Consider the following 19,694-nt stretch of genomic DNA (forward strand, 5'->3'; position numbering starts at 1 on the left):
TCAGGGTCACTGGGGGAGGGGAGACGGGCCTGACTGTTGCCAGAGACTTACAGCTTTTACTTTCTTTGGTGGCAGCTTGTTAGTCTTCTTCAGCATCAAGCAGTGAAAGGAAAAGCTGTTGGAGCACTCCTGAAAAGCATCTTTAAAGGTAATAATAATGAATGCTCCTTCTGTCTCCTGGGGTTCATTGGTAGATTTGTTTACTGTTGGCACATATTGCTACTTGTCTCACTATTTGAAACCTCACTGGGACATTTCTGATGTTTAGGGGATCCACAGAATGAACTAAAGCAGCAGTCTTCTGTCTTGTGGACCTAAATAATTTGGTGGAAAGGAGTTGAAATGGCTATCTTGAGATTGTACTGCTGGTTTGGGGGCTTGTAAAGGATGCACTTTTCATGAAATCCACTTTGGTTTACTTGTGCTTTTACAATTGTGGAGACGAGAACAGCAACGTTTAGTACTTAAATCTGTGCTTAACAAGTGACTAGGGAGCTGTAGAGTTTAATGAAATGGAATATCTTTGGCATCTTAGAGACTCAGTGATAGGCGGGGCCCATTTGCTTCCATATTTGGAACAAGGGCCAATCCCATGTTGTTGCAGATTGTGACTTAGAGTGGTTTTAAAATTGTGCTAGGATAAAACTCTACAAGACAAAAAGGAAAAGTGATTTTTTAATTCTTAGCAGGGTATTTTAACTTGGTTTATTTTTCTTCTCCCAAGTAAAATGGGTCTCTGCTTCAAGGCTGCGAAAACACCTCTGTTTTATGCAAGAACTTTCAAAATTGGTTGTGTCAACCTTCATGAAAATTTATTAAATGACTTGTTTAGAAATACAAGACAAAAGAAAATGAAAGTAAATTAGAAGCTGCTGCTTATACTATTAATTTGAAGGAAAGGTAGTTTCTTCTACAAGCAAACCTGGAGCAAATGATCTTGGCTCCCACCTCTGTGACTGACCTTATTTAAAAATCAGAGATGTGCAAAGTCTAATTTATAGTGGCATCTTTTCAATATATACTGTCAATTACTTGTGGAAACTGTCTCCTAATCATTTTATTCCTCTTAGTTATCTAACAATGACAATTAAAACATTTTAAAGATGTGATTCATATACATAAAATTCACCCTTTTAAACAATTGTTTAAAATTCTAAACAATTGTTTTCTAAGATAATTTTTATTTCACAATATACACTTTTAAAACACCTTTATTGAGCTTTAACTGACAAACTATAAATATATATAACACCCATTTAAAATGCACAAGGCAGTGTCATTTACTGTTTTCATAGAGTTCACCACAATACATTTGTAGAAGACTTTCACCACCCCAAAGAGACCTTGCATTCCTTAGTCATCACTCCCTAGCCCCTGACCTGCCCAGCCCTAGGAAACTCCTCATCCACTTTCTAGCTCTGTAGGTTTATCTGTAGGTTTGGACAGTTCATATGAGTGGATTCAGAGGACGTGGGATTAGCATCATGTTATTAAGGTTCATTCATGTTGTAGAATCTGTCAGTACTTCATATTTTTTTATTACTGAACAACGTTCTGTTTTATGAATATACCACATTTTATTTATCTGTTCAGGCGTTTATAGACATGTAGGTTTTTTTCTGCTTTTTAGCTATTATGTTCTAGGAACATTTGTTTTTTTCCAGTATGTAAGTTTTTATGTAGACCCATGATTTAATTTTTCTTAGTTATATGCCTAGAAGTAGAATTGCTGAGTCATATGGTGACTCTGTTTAACTGTTGGGAAACTTCTAGACTGTTTTCCAAAGCAATTGCACTATTTTGCATGTCCCATAGGATAAGCACCAGGCTGCAAAGTTGGTTTGAACCACAAAGTTGGCAGTTCAAACTCAGAAGCCACTCTTTGGAAACCCTATACAGGATTGCTATGAGTCAGACCTGACTTGATAGCACTTGACAGCAACAACAACATCAACAATGTAGGAGAATTCTAATTTCTCCACATATTCACTTACAGTTGTTACTATCTTCCTGGTTCTAACCATTCTAGTAGATGTGAAGTGGTATCTCTGCATTTTTGGTTTTCATGTCTCTGATGGCTAATGACGTTTAGCATCTTTTCATTTGTTGTTGTTATGTGCCGTGGAGTTGGTTCCGACTCATAGCCACCCTGTACAGGGTTTCTGAGGCTGTAAATCTTTACAGGAGCTGAAAGCCTCATCTTTCTCCCACGGAGCATCACTGGCTATTCCTATAGCTTCTTCAGAGAAATATCTATTCTGATCCTTTGCCTTTTTAAAATTATTTCTTAATCTGTTTATTAACTTCTTTATATATTCTAGATACAAGTTACTTTTAGGATTTGTAAATGTTTTCTTCCATTCTGTGGGGTGACTTTTCTTTTCTTTTTTTTATGGTGTCCTTCGGAGCACCAGTTTTAAACTTTATGACATCAAATTAATCTTTTGTTGCTTGTGCTTTTGATGGCATATTTCAGAAACACTTGCCTAATCAAAGGTCATGAAAATTTATACCTATTTTTTTCTTTCTAAAAGTTTTATAGCTTTAGCTTTCACAGTAGGATCTTTGATCCATGTTTCAGTTAATTTTTTGTATATGATGTGAAGTAAAGGCCCAACTTCATTCTTTCCCATTAAATTGTCTTGGTACCGTTGTTGAAAGTCAGATGGCCGTCGATGTATGAATTTTTTCTGGACTCAGTTCTGTACGTGTAATTTATGTATCTATCTTTATATACCACACAGTCTTGATTACTGTAGCTTTGTAACAAGTTCTGAAATTAGGAGTGTGAGTCCTCCAACTTTTTTCTTATTTTAAGACTGTTTTGGATATTCTAGGTCCCTGGTGCTTCCATAAGAATTTTAAGATTAGCTCACCGATTTCTGCAGAGAAGGCAACTAGATTCTTCAGACATTGCATTGAATTTGTACACAACAATTGGAAAGTAATACTGTTTAATGGGATTCCTGTTAGCATAGTGGGTTATGAGTTGAGCTGCTAACTGCAAGATCACTAGTTCGAAACTACCAGGTGTTCTGTGGGAGAAAGATGAGGCTTTCTGCTCCCATGAAGATTTACAGCCTTGGAACACCTATAGAGGGTTGCTATGAGTCTGAACTAACTCGATGGCATACCACCGCCACCACCATTACTATCTTAATGTAGCTTGTCCAGTCTGTAAACATGGGATGTCATTCTCTTTATTTGAGTGTGTTTAATTTCTTTCAATAATGTTTGATAGATTTTGGATTATAAGTCTCTTCCTATTTAAAATTTTATTCCTACATGTTTTATTCTTTTGATGCTATTATAAGTGTTTTTTTAACTTCATCTTCAGATTGTTCATTGCCAATATATAGGAATACAATAGATTTTTGTATATTGCTCTTGTATGCTACAGCCTTGAGGTACTTGATATTAGCGTTACTCATTTATTTTATGTTTGGATTTCTTAGAATTTTCTATAAGATTATGTCATCTGTGAGTAGACATTGTTTTCTTGCCTAATTGTCTGGTAGGACTTCCAGTACAGTGTTGTTGTTAAGGGCTGTCGAGTTGGTGCCAACTTACAGCCACCCTGTGTAGGGTGTCCGAGGGCAGCTGGTATGTTGGAACTGCTGACCTTGTGGTTTGCAGTCCAGTGGTCATCCTACAGTGCCACACCAGGAATCCTGAGTAACAGTGGTGAGTGTGGAAATGTTTGTCTTGTTCTGATCATAAGGGCCTTTAGTCTTTCTCCATTGAGTTTGGTGTTAGTTGTGAGTGTTTCATAAATGCCTTTTGTCATATTGAGGAATTTCCTTACTCGTACTAGTTTGTTGAGAGTTTTTGTCATGAAAAGGTATTAGATTTTGTCACCTGCCTTTTCTGCCTCAATTGAGATACTCTTGTGGTTCTTTTCCTTTGTTCCATTACTGTGGTGCATTATATTGAGTGGTCTTCTAAAGTTAGATCACTCTTGCATTCCTGGAATAAATCCCACTTGATCATGATGCGTAATCCTTTTACTGTGCTGTTGGATTTGGTTTACTAGTTTTTTGAAGAATAAACACCTTGAATTACATGGGTTGGCTGGGTGGGATGAAGATTTAGCTGCCCTTCTGGGTCTTGATTTTCCTCAGCTAGAACTCCAGCTCCTTGCTCCCGAGCACACAGTCAAGTGCTCGGCCACACTGGCATGGGCTTGAAGTGATCCGTGCCGGAAGCTTGCCCTACTGGAGCTGCTCCGCCAGAAGACTGCTGGTGTGTGCATTCTTTTTCCTTTCATCCTGTTTTTTCTTAAATTTTCTTTGATTGCTTTTTGTCTAATATCTCTTCCTCCTCAGGAATGAAGTTGGCTCCCTTCTTGCAGCCCAGAGGCGCATGTGGTGGGACTCGTACCACTGTCGACACTGCGTGCTGTCAGGGAACACGATGCAGTTCTTTACCAGGGTCTTGGTGGGGACCAGCTCATTTTTGGATGCACTATGGACAACAGCAATGATTTTTGGTTTTTGAGTACAACATTCCAAGCTCCAGGAGACATTCCCCACATCCAGCCACAGGACCCAGTACTTCCTGCCTCCTCTAACACGAACAGTGTGCATACAGCCACCTTAGTGTTGGCAGCCGGTCGTCCCAGCTCATACTTCCGTTTCCTGTGGTAGAATTTTCTCACCCCTGGTCTTGAGGCGCTTGTGCCAGTTGTCCGAAGAGATGCCCATCACTCAGTGTTGGCTGGAAAGAGCGGGTTCCTAGTAATTTTTTACATGGTGTGGCACTGTAGGATAAGCACTGGACCATAAGGTCGTTTTGAGCCACAAGATTGGCGGTTCAAACTGACCAGTCACTCCTTGGAAACCCTGTACAGGGTCACTGTAAGTCAGACCAACTCATCTACACTAACAACAATGACGACACATTCATAAGGGATATTGGTCTGTAGTTTTCTTTTTTTCTGGTGATTTTTGTCTGACTTTGGTGTCAGGGTAATGCTGTCCTCATAGAATGAGTTAGGAAGTATTCTTTCTCATATTATTTGCAAGAGTTTAAGAAGCATTAGTGTCACTTCTTCTGTAAAAGTTTGAGAGAATTCCCATGAATCCATTTGACCTAGGACTTTTTTGTTAGGTTTTGATTATGGATTAAATCTCTTCGGTTGTTACGTGTCTGTGAGATATTCTGTTTCTTCTTGAGTCATTTTAGGTAATTGGAGGAATTTAAATTTCATCCAAATTATCTAAGTTGTTAACATAGTTTGATCCTTTTTATTTCTATAGGGTCAACTGCAATGTTCCCACTTCCATTTTTGAGTTTAGATCTTTGCGCCTTCTCTCTTCCTTTATCAGTCTGGTTAAGGTTTTATCATACTGGTTTTTTAAATCAGCCAACTTCTAGTTTTGTTGGTCTTTTCTATTGTTATTTTAGTTCTGTTTTATTTATTTGTGCTCTAATCTTTGTTTACAAATTGAAATCTTTCAACAAAGTGAGACGGCACTGGAGGTACTCACTCATCTCTGCCAAGAAATTTGGAAGACAACTATCAGGCCAACTGATTGGAAGAGATCTGTATTTGTGCCCATTCCAAAGAGAGGTGACCCAACGGAATGCGGAAATCATCGGACAATCTCTTTGATATCCAATATGAGTAAAGTTTTACTAAAGGTAATACAGAAATGGCTGCAACCATACATTGACAGGTAACTTCCAGTGGTTCAATCCAGATTCAGAAGAGGACGTGGAACGAGGGATAGCATTGCTGACATCAGATGGATCTAGGCTGAAAGCAGACAGTGCCAGAAAGATGTTTACCTGTGTTTTATTGACTACGAAAAGGCCTTCGACTGTGTAGATCATGAAAAGCTATGGGAAACATTGCAAAGTATAAGTATTCTGGAACGCTTAATTGTACTCATGAGGAATGTGTACCTGGACCAAGAGGCAGTTGTTCGAACAGAACATGGGAACACTGAATATTTTAAAATTAGGAAAGGTGAGCGACAAGGTTGTATTCTTTCACCATACTTATTCAACCTGTATGCTGAGCAAATAATCTGAGAAGCTGGGTTATATGAAGAAAAGCATGTAATCAGGATTGGAGGAACTCATTAAAAACCTGCAATATGCAGATGATACAACCTTGCTTGTTGAAAGTGAAGAGGACTTAAAATATTTACTGATGAAGATCGAAGAGCACAACCTTTGTCATGGATTGCATCTCAATGTAAAGAAAACAAAAATCCTCACCATTGGACCAATGAACAACATTCTTATCAACGGAGAAAAGATTGAAGTTGTCAAGGACTTCATTCTTCTTGGATCAACTATCAACACTCATGGAAGCAGCAGTCAAGAAATCAGTTTGTTCTTTTGCCAGCCCATGGTACTTTCAATGTTCTCCTCCAATACCATAACTCAAATGTATCAATTCTTCTACTATCTTCCTTATTCATTGTCAAACTTTCGCATGCATATGAGGTGATTGAAAATACCATGGCTTGGGTCAGGCGTACCTTAGTCCTCAAGCTGACGTCTTTGCTCTTCAACACTTTAAAAAGGTCTTGTGCAGCAGATTTGCCTAATGTCACCTAACAACAACAACAACAACAATCTTTGTTATTTTCTTCCTAATGATATTGTTGGAATCCTGGTGTGGTGCTGGACTACAAGGTTGCTACTGAAGAACAAGTGTAAGTTATCCTGACAGCACTTAACAATGACAACAACCAAAAGAATGAATAAATCTGTCTTCTTGTTTTTGACAGGTGCCATCGAGTTGGTACTGACGCATAGCGACCCTATGTATAACAGAATGAAACACTGCCCAGTCCTGGGTCAACCTCACAATAGTTGCTATGCTTGAGCCCTTTGCTTCTGCCACTGTGCCAATCAATTTTGCTGGGGGTCTTCTTCTTTTTCTTTTACCCTCCACCTTACCAAACATGATATCCTTCTCCAGTGACTGGTCCCTCCTGACAATATGTCTGAAGTATGAGAGACGAAGTCTGACCATCCTGGCCTCCAAGGAGCACTCTGGCTGCACTTCTTACAAAACGGATCTGTTTGTTCTTTTGGCAGTACTTCTAATATTCTCCTCCAACACCATAACTCAAATGCACTAATTCTTCTACGGTCATCCTTATTCACTGTCCCACTTTCACATCCATATGAGGTTATTGAAAACACCATGTCTTGAAAGAAGTATATTCAGAATGCTCCCTAGAAGCAATAATGGTGAGACATCACTTCATGTACTTTGGCTATGTTATCTGGAGGGACTAGTCCCTGGAGAAGGACATCATGCTGGTAAAGTAGAAGGAAGGTCAGCAAAGAAGAAGACCCCCAACAAGATGGGTTAACAGTGACTTCAACAGGGGCTCAAACAGAGCAGCAATTGTGAGGATTGCAAGAGGACCAGGCAGTGGTTCTCTGTTGTACAAAGGGTTGGTGTGAGTCAGATCCAACTCCACCACACCTAACAACAACAGCTATGACTGGATGGGCTCTGGGTGTTGGGACAATCCTGCACTCAGGCAGGAGCTTACAGATCTGCCTTATCCTTTACTTCTGTTTGTGCACAGTTTCCAGGTCAGCCAGATATGAAAGCTCAGTTCTTTCCTGGGCATGCGCATAGCGCTGTGTATGTGCATAGCTTTCTAGGTGACCAGGAATAAATTGGAGATTTACAAATCCCCCTGTACCCAAATTCCCAGTTTTTCCTTCTGAAGTTTTTGATCAGCCTGTTATTTGCCCAGTTGTTTGTTGCTACCTTAGGCAGCTACTGTATTAATCAGTTGCAGTTCTTTTTTTTTTTTAGACAAATGCCCTAGGGAAAAGAATACTAGCATTGGGTACCCTTGGAATCAGATCAAACAAACCTTTTTAAGTGAAATTTTCAAGGACACAGACATGTTGAATAATGACAGTTATCTGAGAATAGCACTGTGAAGTAATCCCCAGTCCCATTTTGCCCCCTGCAGAGGCAGCCAGGCTTCTGGTTTTCGCTTAGATTGCAGGATTACTGGTTTCCAGTAATCAGATTACTGGGACGGAGAGAGAGGGAAAGGATTTGAGCCAGTTAAAATCGCACAAAGCTCACTCTTAGCAAGATTCAGTTGTTTTCTTTTGAAAAAACAAAGCAAAACTCCCTGGATTATTGCAAGCCTTTGGTTAATTTTCAGAGATATGAAAAAGTTGATGCTGACTATTTTTGCCATTTTTCTCGTTGCTTTTATGAAGGAGATGATTTTTAGGGGTCCTTACTCTACCATTCTTGCTGACTTCATTCAGTGATGACATTTAGATGTGACTCTATGTTAATCCTGGTGTGGACTTGTAGGATAAGTCCTGGACTGTTAATTGAAAGATTGGTAGTTCAAACCCACCAGCCGCTCCTTGGCAATGCTATACAGGATTGCTATGAGTCGGAACCAACTTGATGACACTTAACAATACCAGCAATATATGTTAAAGAAACTCAAGTTGAGTTGTTGTTACTGTTAGGTGCCACCAAGTCAATTTGGAATCAACGATGACCCCATGTGACAGAGTAGAACTGCCTCATAGAGTTTCCTTGGCTGTAATCTTTTTTATATATTTTTAAGTTTATTGTGAATTGAGCGATCATTTACATCAGAGAGTTTTGGCTTTACACCATCATTTCATTGCAATGATTACACTTTCCTCCTTGCATCTTCATTCAACAGTATTTGCTTCCATTCCCTCTGGGGTGGTTTTGTTTTGGGGGGTGGGGTGGGGTGCGGGGAGCATGTACACAAAACCACTCAGGAATATATAATCATTTAAACAACCAAAGAGCACATTCTGCAAGCCTGCCTCTTGGCCGCCAGCACCCAGTTCCTCTCTTTCCATGATTTCACAGTCCTCCACTACTCTCTCTCTCCATGTCTTCATCTCTGCCTCCATCTCTGGTGTCATTGCTTCTCTGGATAGGGTCTCACATTCTGCCTGTGCTCTTCTCCCTTGATGGTCCTAGGGTCCTCTGCCTCTGGACTGTAAGTAAGATTAACTGCTCCCCTGTTTTTGTCACAAAACCTCTACCTTTACAGGTGTGACAGTCACAGTTAGTCAGGATACCAGTTAGTCACTATCCTTATTGTAATTGTTATGGAATCAGATCACCTGACCCTTCTCCCATGGAGCTGCCAAGTGGGTTCAAACCAGGTCTTTCCAGTTCAGGCATGACTGATGAAGAGAAATTGGAATGGACTTGAATTTGTAAAATTATCGGTTGGTGCCCTGCTAGAAAACAAGGGCAGCATGCACGTTGCCTAGTAAGCAAGTCTCTTGACAGGTAGAATCAGAAACCACAGTGCCCTCCTCCAAGATGGTGGCCACTGCAGCGCTCTGTATGTGTCATTCTCCAGAACCAAACCCAAGCCACTGACTGCTATGGAGTCTGCTCTGACTCATCGCATCCCTGCTTCCAAAGCTGTCAGTCTTTACGGGAGCAGAAACCCTCATCTTCCTGCTGAGGAGCAGCTGGGTCTGAACTCCTGCCCTTGCGTTTAGCAATCCAGTGCTGATGGTACAACACCGCAGGTCTCCTTTCATCTCCACAGACCTGGCAGTGACCCAGCCTTCCACATCAGGCTCCTGAAAGGGAGCACTGTACCTCTCCTCTCCTGAGTCTCCCATCCCAGGGCTTCCACTTGGCATTTGTCCTGTTCCCGTTATCTTTCTGGCACATCCCCATTATACAGATTTGGGTGTTTCAGCCTTACCACGTCAGCCATGACTGAACCAATTATCACCATTCTGAGCTGTGCTTTGAACTGCCAGCCTTTTGATTAGCATGTCAGTGTTTAACCATTTGTACCACTAGGCTTTTCCTTCTCTTGCCTTATATAATCATTTAAAATAGATTAATAAAGTAGGTGAAAGAAAAGGTGACATTTTAATATCTTTAATCACTCAGTTAGGCATTGTATTGTAAAACCCATAAATGTTGCTGTGATCAAAAGTGTAAACCAAACCAAACCAAACCCCTTGCTGTTGAGGTAATTCTGAGTCATAGTGACCACAATTGTAGGACAGAGTAGTTCAGCCCCATAGAGTTTCCAGGGTGGAAGCAGACTGCCACATCTGCATAGCATTTGGTAGGTTTGAACTACTGATCTAATGATTCGCAGCCAAGTGCTTTAAACACTATGCTACCAGGACTCCTGATAAACACTATCCAAACCCATTGCCATCGAGTCAATTCGGACTCATAGCGACGATGCTGTGTAGACTTTCTGAGACTCTAAACCTTTATGGGAGCAGACAACCTTTTTGTCCTGTGGAGCAGCTGGTGGGTTTGAGCTGCTGACCTTGTGCTTGATCATCAGTAAATGTGTAATTCTGCTCTGCATTAAACTCCAAGCCTGTTTGTTTTTCTTAACTGCCCTTGAACCTTACAAAACTTCTTTTTTTCTTCTTTATTTCTATACCACTTATTTGAAACAATAAGGTTCCCCATGCTCTGAGGAAGCTGGCGCCCTTAGGAGACGTAAGGTATACACATTTTGTATCCAGCTGGTTGAATCGGGAGATTTGCAGAAAGAAGTAGCATCTGAGATCATAGGATTACTGATGTTGGAGGTAAGATGGAAGAGAAAATTTGAGGGGGTAGATTTTTCCGTTTATAATTTGTTGAAGGAAGGAAATGTATGTGTAGTAAAACTAGCATAGTTCCTATTATGAGTTAAGATCTCTTGTTTAAAAACAAAATCTTGGTGGTTGGGCTATAAACCACCTCCATGTGTATCATGGACTTACAGCTGTTTTAGAAGAGTTGTTATATTTAAGAATATTACCGTATAGTGATGGAGGAGTATGACCTCTGAAGTCCTTTATAAGTATATATCAGCAGAATGATTTCATGAATCTCTCAGAGGAACAATTCTGGATATTAACTTTAATTCTGTGTGAGTTTACCAAAAGAGCTTATTTTTTTGGGAGGAGATATTACACATTTGGATTTTTGCTTAACATTTATCTATGGACTTTTAGGTTCATAATTTTCCAGCACCGTTATTGGTTGAATTAGCCAATGAGTTTATCGATGCTGTTAGAGAAGGCAGCCTAGTGAATGGAAAATCTTTGGAGTTATTTCCCATTATTCTCACTGCCCTTGCTACCAAAAAAGAAAATCTAACTTATGGAAAAGGTAACTTTCTTGTCATTTTTGTGGTTCTTTATCTGTTCGTTTGATCAAATTTGTTTCTCAGTGTATTTTTCATTTGTAGGTGAGCTGAGTGGGGAGGAGTATAAGAAGAAGTTGATTAGCACCTTCTGCTCTGGCAGGTGATTTTTTCTTATTAATGTCTAGAACTGTCTCAGAACCTTTGATTGGGTCTGTGGTTGTATGTGTTGTGTTTTTTTTTTTTTTGTATGTGTTTTTAAAGTTAATAAGTAATACTTGGAGGCTTGTATTAATGATGCTCCCTACAGTAGTATGTGAAGAGCACTTGTTTCCTTACACTCTCACTAGCACTGGGTACCTCAGAGTTTTTTGTTCTGCCAGTCTGATAAATGAAAGCTGCTGTCTCCTTGTTTTGAATGGCAATCCTGTTACTTTGTGTCCAACTGATGCAAAAACAGTAGCCAATAGTTTTTTTTCTCCTTAGTAATTTTACAAAGTAATATTTAAATAAATGAAAATGAAATAAACATTCATATTTTTTGTTGTTTTCTTTAACAGATGGGATCAGCAATATGTGATCCAACTCACTTCCATGTTCAAGTAAGCATCCTCATTCCATTTTCTGCTCAGTAGTCCATGAATAAGAGTATTGCTACCTTATTTCCTGCTACAGGTTCCGTTCTTTCCACCCTCCCCTCACTCCCAGTTTGGGCTTCAGTTGTTTAAAAGTATAACATTATGATTTATTTTATGGTCATTTTTTTAGGTAAGGTTTTTGGTCCCTTTAAAAGGTCTTTGTTAGGAATCAAAAGGGGCAGATTAATATGCCTTTGTTCTTTAGTCTCTTTTACTCTCGACTTCTAAATTTTATTTCTTTAAAAATTTTTAATGAAAATTTAACGATTATGTAGCCCAACATATTTCTAAAGACAAGAGTCCTGGTGGCACAGTGAGATTAAAGCACTTGACTGCTAACCTAAGTCACACACCAGCCTGAATGCACCCAGTCTTGTCTGCAGATTGGTGTTTCAAACCCACCAACCCTTCTGCAGGAGAAGGATGTATTGCGGTCAACTTCCATAAAGATTTACAGCTGTGGACACCCTAGGAGGCAGTTCTGTTCTGTCCAGTAGGGTCACTATGAGTTGGAAGAGGGTTTGAGTTTGAATTTTATAACCTTTAGAATCTTTGATCCACAGGGATGTCCCTCTGACTGCAGAAGAGGTGGAATTTGTGGTGGAAAAAGTGTTAAAGATGTTCTCCAAATTGACTCTTCAAGAAATACCACCTTTGGTCTATCAACTTCTAGTTCTCTCCTCAAAGGTATTTTTTATTTTAAAAGGTTTCTCTTTCATTGTAGTGAAATGACCAGCTAGGGCCATTCAGTTTATTCATGCTCTTGATAGAGATGCTTTCCTTTCATGTATGGTGAGTTTATCTATTAAATAAACTCATGCACCTTAGCCAAAGAAACCGTTTTCTTTTATGCTACCACATTTTCTTATGGTAGTAAAAGGAATAATGGTCTCACAAAAGATAGAATATAGGCTTCTTGAAATCTGACACTTAAGATATTTAAGACCCAGTTTCACCATGAAAGTGTTCTGTATGTTCTTATGTGATTCAGGGTGACAGTTGCTTCTCTGTTTAAATTTGTCCTTGAGATTCTTTTAAATAGAGAAGTACAAGGAACCTTCAAAAAGTTTGTTGTAAAAGTCCATTATCTTTCGATTCTATTTTTCCACAAGATTTTGAAGTCCCCTCATACTTTGAATTCAGTTGGCTTATCTTTCCTTTCTTGAGGAGACCTTTCCAGTTTTTTCTCCCCCTTAGGGAAGCAAAAAGAGGGTTTTGGAAGGAATCATTGCCTTTTTCAACGTGCTTGACAAGCAGTACAATGAAGAGCAGAGTGGAGATGAGTAAGTGATGGTAGACAAGTAGAGGCCTCTTGGCACATTCTCTTTTCAATGCATGTTTTCCTTCATTGTTACCTTCCTTTTTATGCTTTACCTAGCACAGAACTTCCCTAACGATTTCTTAACTGCTCACGTATAATAAAGTTAATAGTGTAACCTCATCAGCTCTTCCATTTGTTCTGTAACTGTTCTGTAAATTACAAGTTTAAAAGCTATTTGTAAGTAGGTATCTACTCTGTACCAGGAACTATTTGACCTGGGATAAACAGTAATGAGCCTGACAAGGTGTCTGCTCTCCTGGAGCCTAAATTTTAGTGAGAAGAGAATAGAAAAATAAACAAATAACAAGAAAAATTTTAGAGTGGAAAGTGCTGTGCAGACAAATTAACTGGATGATGTGGCCATGACAGTACAGCTTACTGGAGCCTGGGTGTTCAGGGGAATCTCTCTGAGAGCCATAATACATCCATCAGAGAAGAAACCATGCCAGATGAGGGAAATAGTATAAAAGCAGAACATAAGCTGAGAAACCAAAAGTCTGTGTAAATGCAATAGGAGTGGCTGTGGTCATCGAAAATGTAAACAAAGAGATAGATAGTGTCAGATCACTTAGGACTTTTAAATGAGGTTAATTTAAGACTTTGAACTTTATTACCAGTCAGATGGAAAGCAAATACAGTCTTAAAACAATCTAGTGAAGTCTGATTCGTGTTTAAAGGTTTTGTATTTACTTATTGTATGGCCAGTGGACTGGGAGGAGGAGGAGGCCAGAGTAGGAGGAGACCAGTTGTAAGAGGATAGTGTAATGATCCCAGTAATAAATAGGTGATACTGATTTCAATTAGGGTGGCAGTAGGAAAATGGAGATAAATGGGTAATTTGGAATATTGTTCTGGAAATAGAGACAACAGAATTTGCTGACAGAATGAAAATTGGAGTTGGGGGCTAGAAAAAGCAAAAGAAGAATCAAGGATTTTTTTAAAGAACATATTTCTAGAGTGTTTACTCATGTCAGGTGCTGTTCTAACCACTTTAAACCTCCCAACAACCCTCTTTTGTCTCTTTGAATTTAGGTAGTTTGACTGCAGAGTCCATGCTATTAGCCCTAGTACACCCGACTGCTTCTATTGTGGAATGACTACTTAGTTACTTGGTTTGAGCAATGCAGAAGGTGGTCCTGTAGAATGAGTTAGGAAAGACTGGAAGAGTAGCATATTTAGGGGAAACAATAAGCCCCATTTTGACAATGCTGTTTAGAGATGTATAAAGCATGGCATATAGAGCTGGTGAGCAGGCAGTCTGCAGTTGTAGAGAGAGGGATTCATGTTGTGTGATTGGATGGGGACATCTAGAGGGAGAGCGAAGAGAAGAGAATGTCAGCAAAGGCATTCTTACATTTAAAGGTCAAGCAGTGGAAGAGAAGCCATCAAAAATAATTAAGAAGAGGCCAGTGACAAAAGAAGGCAAAAGAAGAAAGCGTTTCAACAAATAAGTGGTCAGCCATATTACATTTGCTGAGATGTTAATTTAAATGGGACTTGATTATTGGTTTTGACAATGTGTAGGTCATTTGTAACCCTTACAAAAGAACACTCTTAGTGGCCTGGAGGTTAGGGAGGGGCCAGAGCCTGATTAGATTGAACTGGGAAGAGAGAGCATGAGGTACAGAAGTGGAAACAATGACTATAGAATATGTACTTACTGCCTGTCTTCAGGGATTGTAAGTTCAGCTCTGCTTGGGCCACTTGTTCTTTCTGAGCACCCACGCTGTTGTCTCTTGCTCATAGCTCCCTCTTGAATTGTTTAGGCTGCTGGACCTTGTTACCATGTCATCAGATGAACTGCATCATGTGGAAGGCACCATTATTATACACATTGTGTTTGCCATCAAGTTGGACCGGGATCTAGGCAGAGAGCTCCTGAAATGTTTAAAGGTACTACCAAGCTCTTAGGTGATCTAGCATCCTTTTATGGAAACACGGGAATGTTTGAACTGTAGCATTCTATATATGCTAGTTAATGAAAGGAGAATCCAGTTTTCTCTCTGTAACTACCTTATGTGGCCTTGAGCCTTGATCTCTGCTTCCCCTTTAAAATTGGGATAGTGCCTGTTTCTAGCAGTATATGGGAGTCCTGGTGTGGTGCTGTGGGCTAATGTGCTGGACTGCAAGGTCGGTTTGAGCCACAAGGTTGGTGGTTCAAGCTCACCAGCCTCTTCTTGGAAACCCTATACAGGGTCACTATGAATCGGAACTGACTTGATGACACTTAACAGCAACAACAATAGTAATATATTATGAGGTTTTGTGACGCTAAGTCATTCATCTTTGCATATTTATAAAATAGTCAAATAAAAGAAGTGCTTTTCACCCCCCCCCTTTTTTTTTAAATGTTTTATTGTGAATTATGTCATAGTTTACATGGGAGAACATTAGTTTTACATTCATCCTATCGTATATTATTTCATTGCCATGGTTACAATCCCCTCTATGCATCATCACCCAACCAAAGGGTATACCCTACAAGCCTGCCCCTCGGTCGTCAACACACAGCCCCTGTCCCTCTCTGTGTCTGAAGTCCCCAGCTACTCCATCTCTCCACATCATCGTCTCTACCTCCATCACTGCTTCTCTGGGTAGGGTCTGGCTCTCTGCTCTTCTCCCTTGATGGTCCCAGGGACCTCCACTCCTAAACTGCAAAGTTAATCACTCCCCTTCTTGCTACAAAACGTCTACCTTTACATTTCCAATCAGTTCTGATAACAATTATTCACTATTGTATCACAAGAGACCTATCCGCATCTACATTCATCGGCCCCACCTAGACAGATTGGATACTACTCAGTGGAGAGTCTACCTTCCTCCATACCCTCTGGATTCAGGCTCCCTCTTGAAAGCTTGTAAGCCAGTCACTTCTTGCCTTTGTAGCCCTCCCCTCCCATTTTGAGTAGCCAATGTCCAAGTTGCCCATCCCTGTCTACTCTGTGTATGGAGGGGGTGGGAATGATCCTTGCTGTAAAGATTTGTTCCCTCTTTTGAGCTACTGCATCTAAAGGTGTAGGTCAAGTTCAAATTGTATCAGATGACTCTTTTTTTCCTCTTCTTTCTTCTCTAGTTGAGCTCTGATCATCCAGTCATTGAAGCCAGGTCAAGTGGGTATTATCTGCAAGTGTGTGGCTTTTAGCCCTTTTAAAGAAAAGTTGTTAGGTTCTATCAAGTTGGTTCCGACTCATAGCTCAACAGAACAAAATACTGCCTGATTCTGCATCATCCTCACAATTGTTGTTCTGTTTTAGCCCATTGTTGCTGTCCCTGTGTCTACCTTTTTGCTGATCCCCCACTTTACCAAGCATGATGTCCTTTGCCAGGGACTGATTCCTTCTGACAACATGTCCAAAGTCTCACCATCCTCACTTCTATGGAGCACTTTGGCTGTACTTCTTCCAACACAAGATTAGTTTGTCTTCTGGCAATCCATGGTACTTCCAATAGGCTTCAATCAATACCATAATTCAAATGCATCAACTCTTCTATGGTCTTCCTTAATCACATTGTTCAACTTTCACTTGCATATGAGACAATTGAAAATACCATGTCTTGGGTCGAGCACACCTTAGTCCTCGTACTTTGCTCTTGAACATTTGAAAGAGGTCTTTTGCAGCAGATGTACCTAATGCAATATGTCATTTGATTTCTTGACTACTGCTTCCATTATTGTAGATCAAGCAAAATGAAGTCTTTGACAATTTCAGTCTTTTTTCCATTTATCATGATGTTATTTATTGGTCCAATGGTGAGGATTTTTGTTTTCTTTACACTGAGGTGCAACTCATACTGAAGGCTGTGGTCTTTGGTCTTTTATCAGTATTTCAACTCCTCTTTGCTTCCAGCAAGCAAAGCTGTGTCATGTGTATATCGCAGGTTGTTAATGAGTCTTCCTCCTAACCTAATGCCATGTTCTTCTTCATATAATGCAACTGCTTAGGTTATTTGCTCAGCATACAGATTGAATAAGTATGGTGAAAGAATACAATCCTGGTACACACAATATCATTACAACCTCTAGGAAAATTGATAATAATTCCACGATACTACCCAATTTATAGTTCATATTCAAATTTTCCCAGTTGTCCCCAAAATATCTTTTAGAGCTGTTTTTTTTTTTTTTGATCCAGGATCTAATTAGACTTCGTGAGTTATATTTGTTTTCTGTCTTTCACTGGTATATTTTAGTCAGGGTTTTCTCATTGAATGTTTTAAAGAGTCCACCCAGTTGTGTAGTGTCCCACATCCTTGGATTTGTCTGATTGGTTCCTTGTGATTTGATTCAAGTTAAGTCTTTTTGCCATGGTTCATAAATTACGTTGTATATTTTCTTTGTTGCTTTTTTTTTTAAACATACCTCCCCAGTATACAAGGAGCTCCGGTAGCATAGTGCATATGAATCGGGCTGCTAACCTCAAGGTCAGCAGTTCGAAACTACCAGCTGTTCCACAGAGAAAGATGAGGCTATCTGCTCCTCATTTACAACCTCAGAAACCCTGTACAGAGTCGCTATGAGTCGGAACCGACTCCACGGCACATCACCACCACCACCACCCTAGTGTACCTTACAGACTGCCTATAGTTTGGCTGAAAATTGAATCACAGGGGTGAGTTCAGTTACAGACTTGGAGACTAAGAGCCAGTCTCAGGGTTCCGTCAATCTGTCCAAACAATAAGCCTGTGGGTTTTTTTGTTTTTTTTATTATGATTTTGAATTTGTTTTCACATTTTTCTAATGAGAAAGGGACCTGCTAATGTGGTCCTTTTCAGAGCGGTCAGAGTGCTTATTTACTTTCTATTGCACAGGTTGGCACATTTTCTGTAAAGGGTCAGATACGATATCATGTAGACTATTGGTGATACAGTCTCTGTCACAGCTGTCACCATTCTTAAAAGAAAGCAGCCACAGACAATATGCAGAAAATCAGAGCTAATCTGTCCCAATAGGAGTTCACGGGTAGTACAAACTGTTAATATGGCCAGCTGCTCACTAAAAGTTTGGAGGTTCTAACTAACCCATCAGCACCTTAGAAGAAAGACCTAATGGCCTTCTTTAAAAACCAGCCATTGAAAACCCTGTGGAGCACCGTCAGACACACATGGGACCCCCATGAATTGGAATCAACTCAACTGCAACTGGTTTGGTGTTCCAATGAAACGGTATTTGTGGCCATTGAAATTTGAATTTTTTTAAGTTTCTATGTATCATGAAATACTATTCTTTGTATTTTTTATCTCTTCCATTTGTTTTAAAGCATAAAACTAGGAGGAGGGCTGGATTTGGAGCCCAGACTAGCTTGCCAATCCCTGCTCTCTTGTTACAGCAGGACAAGTCCAATGTCAGTTTTGCTCGTTTGTGAAGATACATGTTTCCCTTTATAATTGGAGAATAATCCTTGGAATCAGAATTTGAGGTCATGTGAGAATCCTTTTCCCTAGCAATCTTTCACACAGTGTTTTCCAACCAACCTATTAATGATTCTTGCCTAAATTAATAATAATAATGGAAGCTACAAAATGATAGAAATAAATGATAATGTATCAATGCTGTCATTTTTTCTTCATTTATCTGTAAAAAGTGCTCCTTTTCCCTCTATTTTTTGGACTATCATTATACACCCATGGATCTCCTCCTTCCCCCCCCCCCCCATGGGCCTTTATTAATTCAGTGTACTCACTGGTCATTACTGTAGTTTGTTTTGAGGCCCAAAGTGACTCAGATTTGGTCAGTGGGAGCCTTTTGGCATGACTCTGTTTGTCTTTGAGCACATAGCTGAGACTTACTTTGTGCTTTTCTGTTCCATCCTGCTATTAGCCATTTCTTCCAGGAGCCCTGTCCCCTCTGTGGTCAGGGATATTGAAAGGTCATGATCTGGCAGCGCCTTTGTCTTTTCTGGATCTTCTCACTCTTCTTTTTCCTGATGTTCATAGTAACTCTTTTACTGGTCTTATATTCATAGTAACTATTTTACTGGTCTTTTCAGAGAACCAGCTTTATACTCACATTTTTTAATCCACTCTATTTTGTTTTTGTTGATTTCCTTTTTCCTTCATTTTAAGTTTTGATAAATATTTCTTTCTTAATTTTTTGGTTGCCCTGGTGTCCCTTTTGAGTCAGAATCGGCTCTCTGACAATGGTTTGGGTTTTTTATAGCTGTTATAGGTAGAATGGACAGAATTTAAAAGACAGGCAATAACAAATGTGAATAATGGTATGAGAAATAGGAATCCTCATACATTGCTGAAATGTATGGCCTTCTCAAGGCCTCAGAAACTGTTTTTAAAAACTTTATTAGGTTGCAGTTTCAAAAACGTCACCATTTTAAGTGTACAAACCAGTGATTTTTCATAAAATCATCAGTTGTGCAACCATCCCCATGATCCAGTTTTAGAACATCTTCATCACCTTTAGAATCCTTCATGTCCATTTTCAATTAATTGCTATTTCCACCCCCAGGCCCAAACAACCACTAATCTATTGTCTGTCTCTATAGATTTACCTTTGCTAGAATTTCATGGAGTCCTGGTGTGCTGCTTTAGGACAAGCACTAAACCGCTAACCACAAGGTCGGCAGTTCAAACATCTGCTGTTCCTTGGAAACTCTATGC

At 39.7% G+C, this 19,694-nt stretch overlaps 1 protein-coding gene and 1 pseudogene across 1 annotated transcript in view; one reads left to right on the top strand and one right to left on the bottom strand.

Moving 5' to 3' along the window:
* Positions 1–19,694, top strand: part of FANCI (Fanconi anemia, complementation group I) — a 112,420-nt gene that overhangs the window by 2,798 nt on the left and 89,928 nt on the right. The window contains 8 exon segments of the mRNA XM_006867126.1: positions 76–148; positions 10,451–10,581; positions 10,993–11,149; positions 11,229–11,286; positions 11,684–11,725; positions 12,325–12,448; positions 12,959–13,044; positions 14,849–14,975. Of these exon segments, the coding sequence (XP_006867188.1) occupies positions 76–148; positions 10,451–10,581; positions 10,993–11,149; positions 11,229–11,286; positions 11,684–11,725; positions 12,325–12,448; positions 12,959–13,044; positions 14,849–14,975 (798 nt within the window).
* LOC102815357 lies at positions 4,089–4,703 on the bottom strand (annotated as a pseudogene).

This window comes from Chrysochloris asiatica, unplaced genomic scaffold (assembly GCF_000296735.1).
Source record: "Chrysochloris asiatica unplaced genomic scaffold, ChrAsi1.0 scaffold00101, whole genome shotgun sequence".
Classification (NCBI taxonomy): Eukaryota; Metazoa; Chordata; class Mammalia; order Afrosoricida; family Chrysochloridae; genus Chrysochloris; species Chrysochloris asiatica.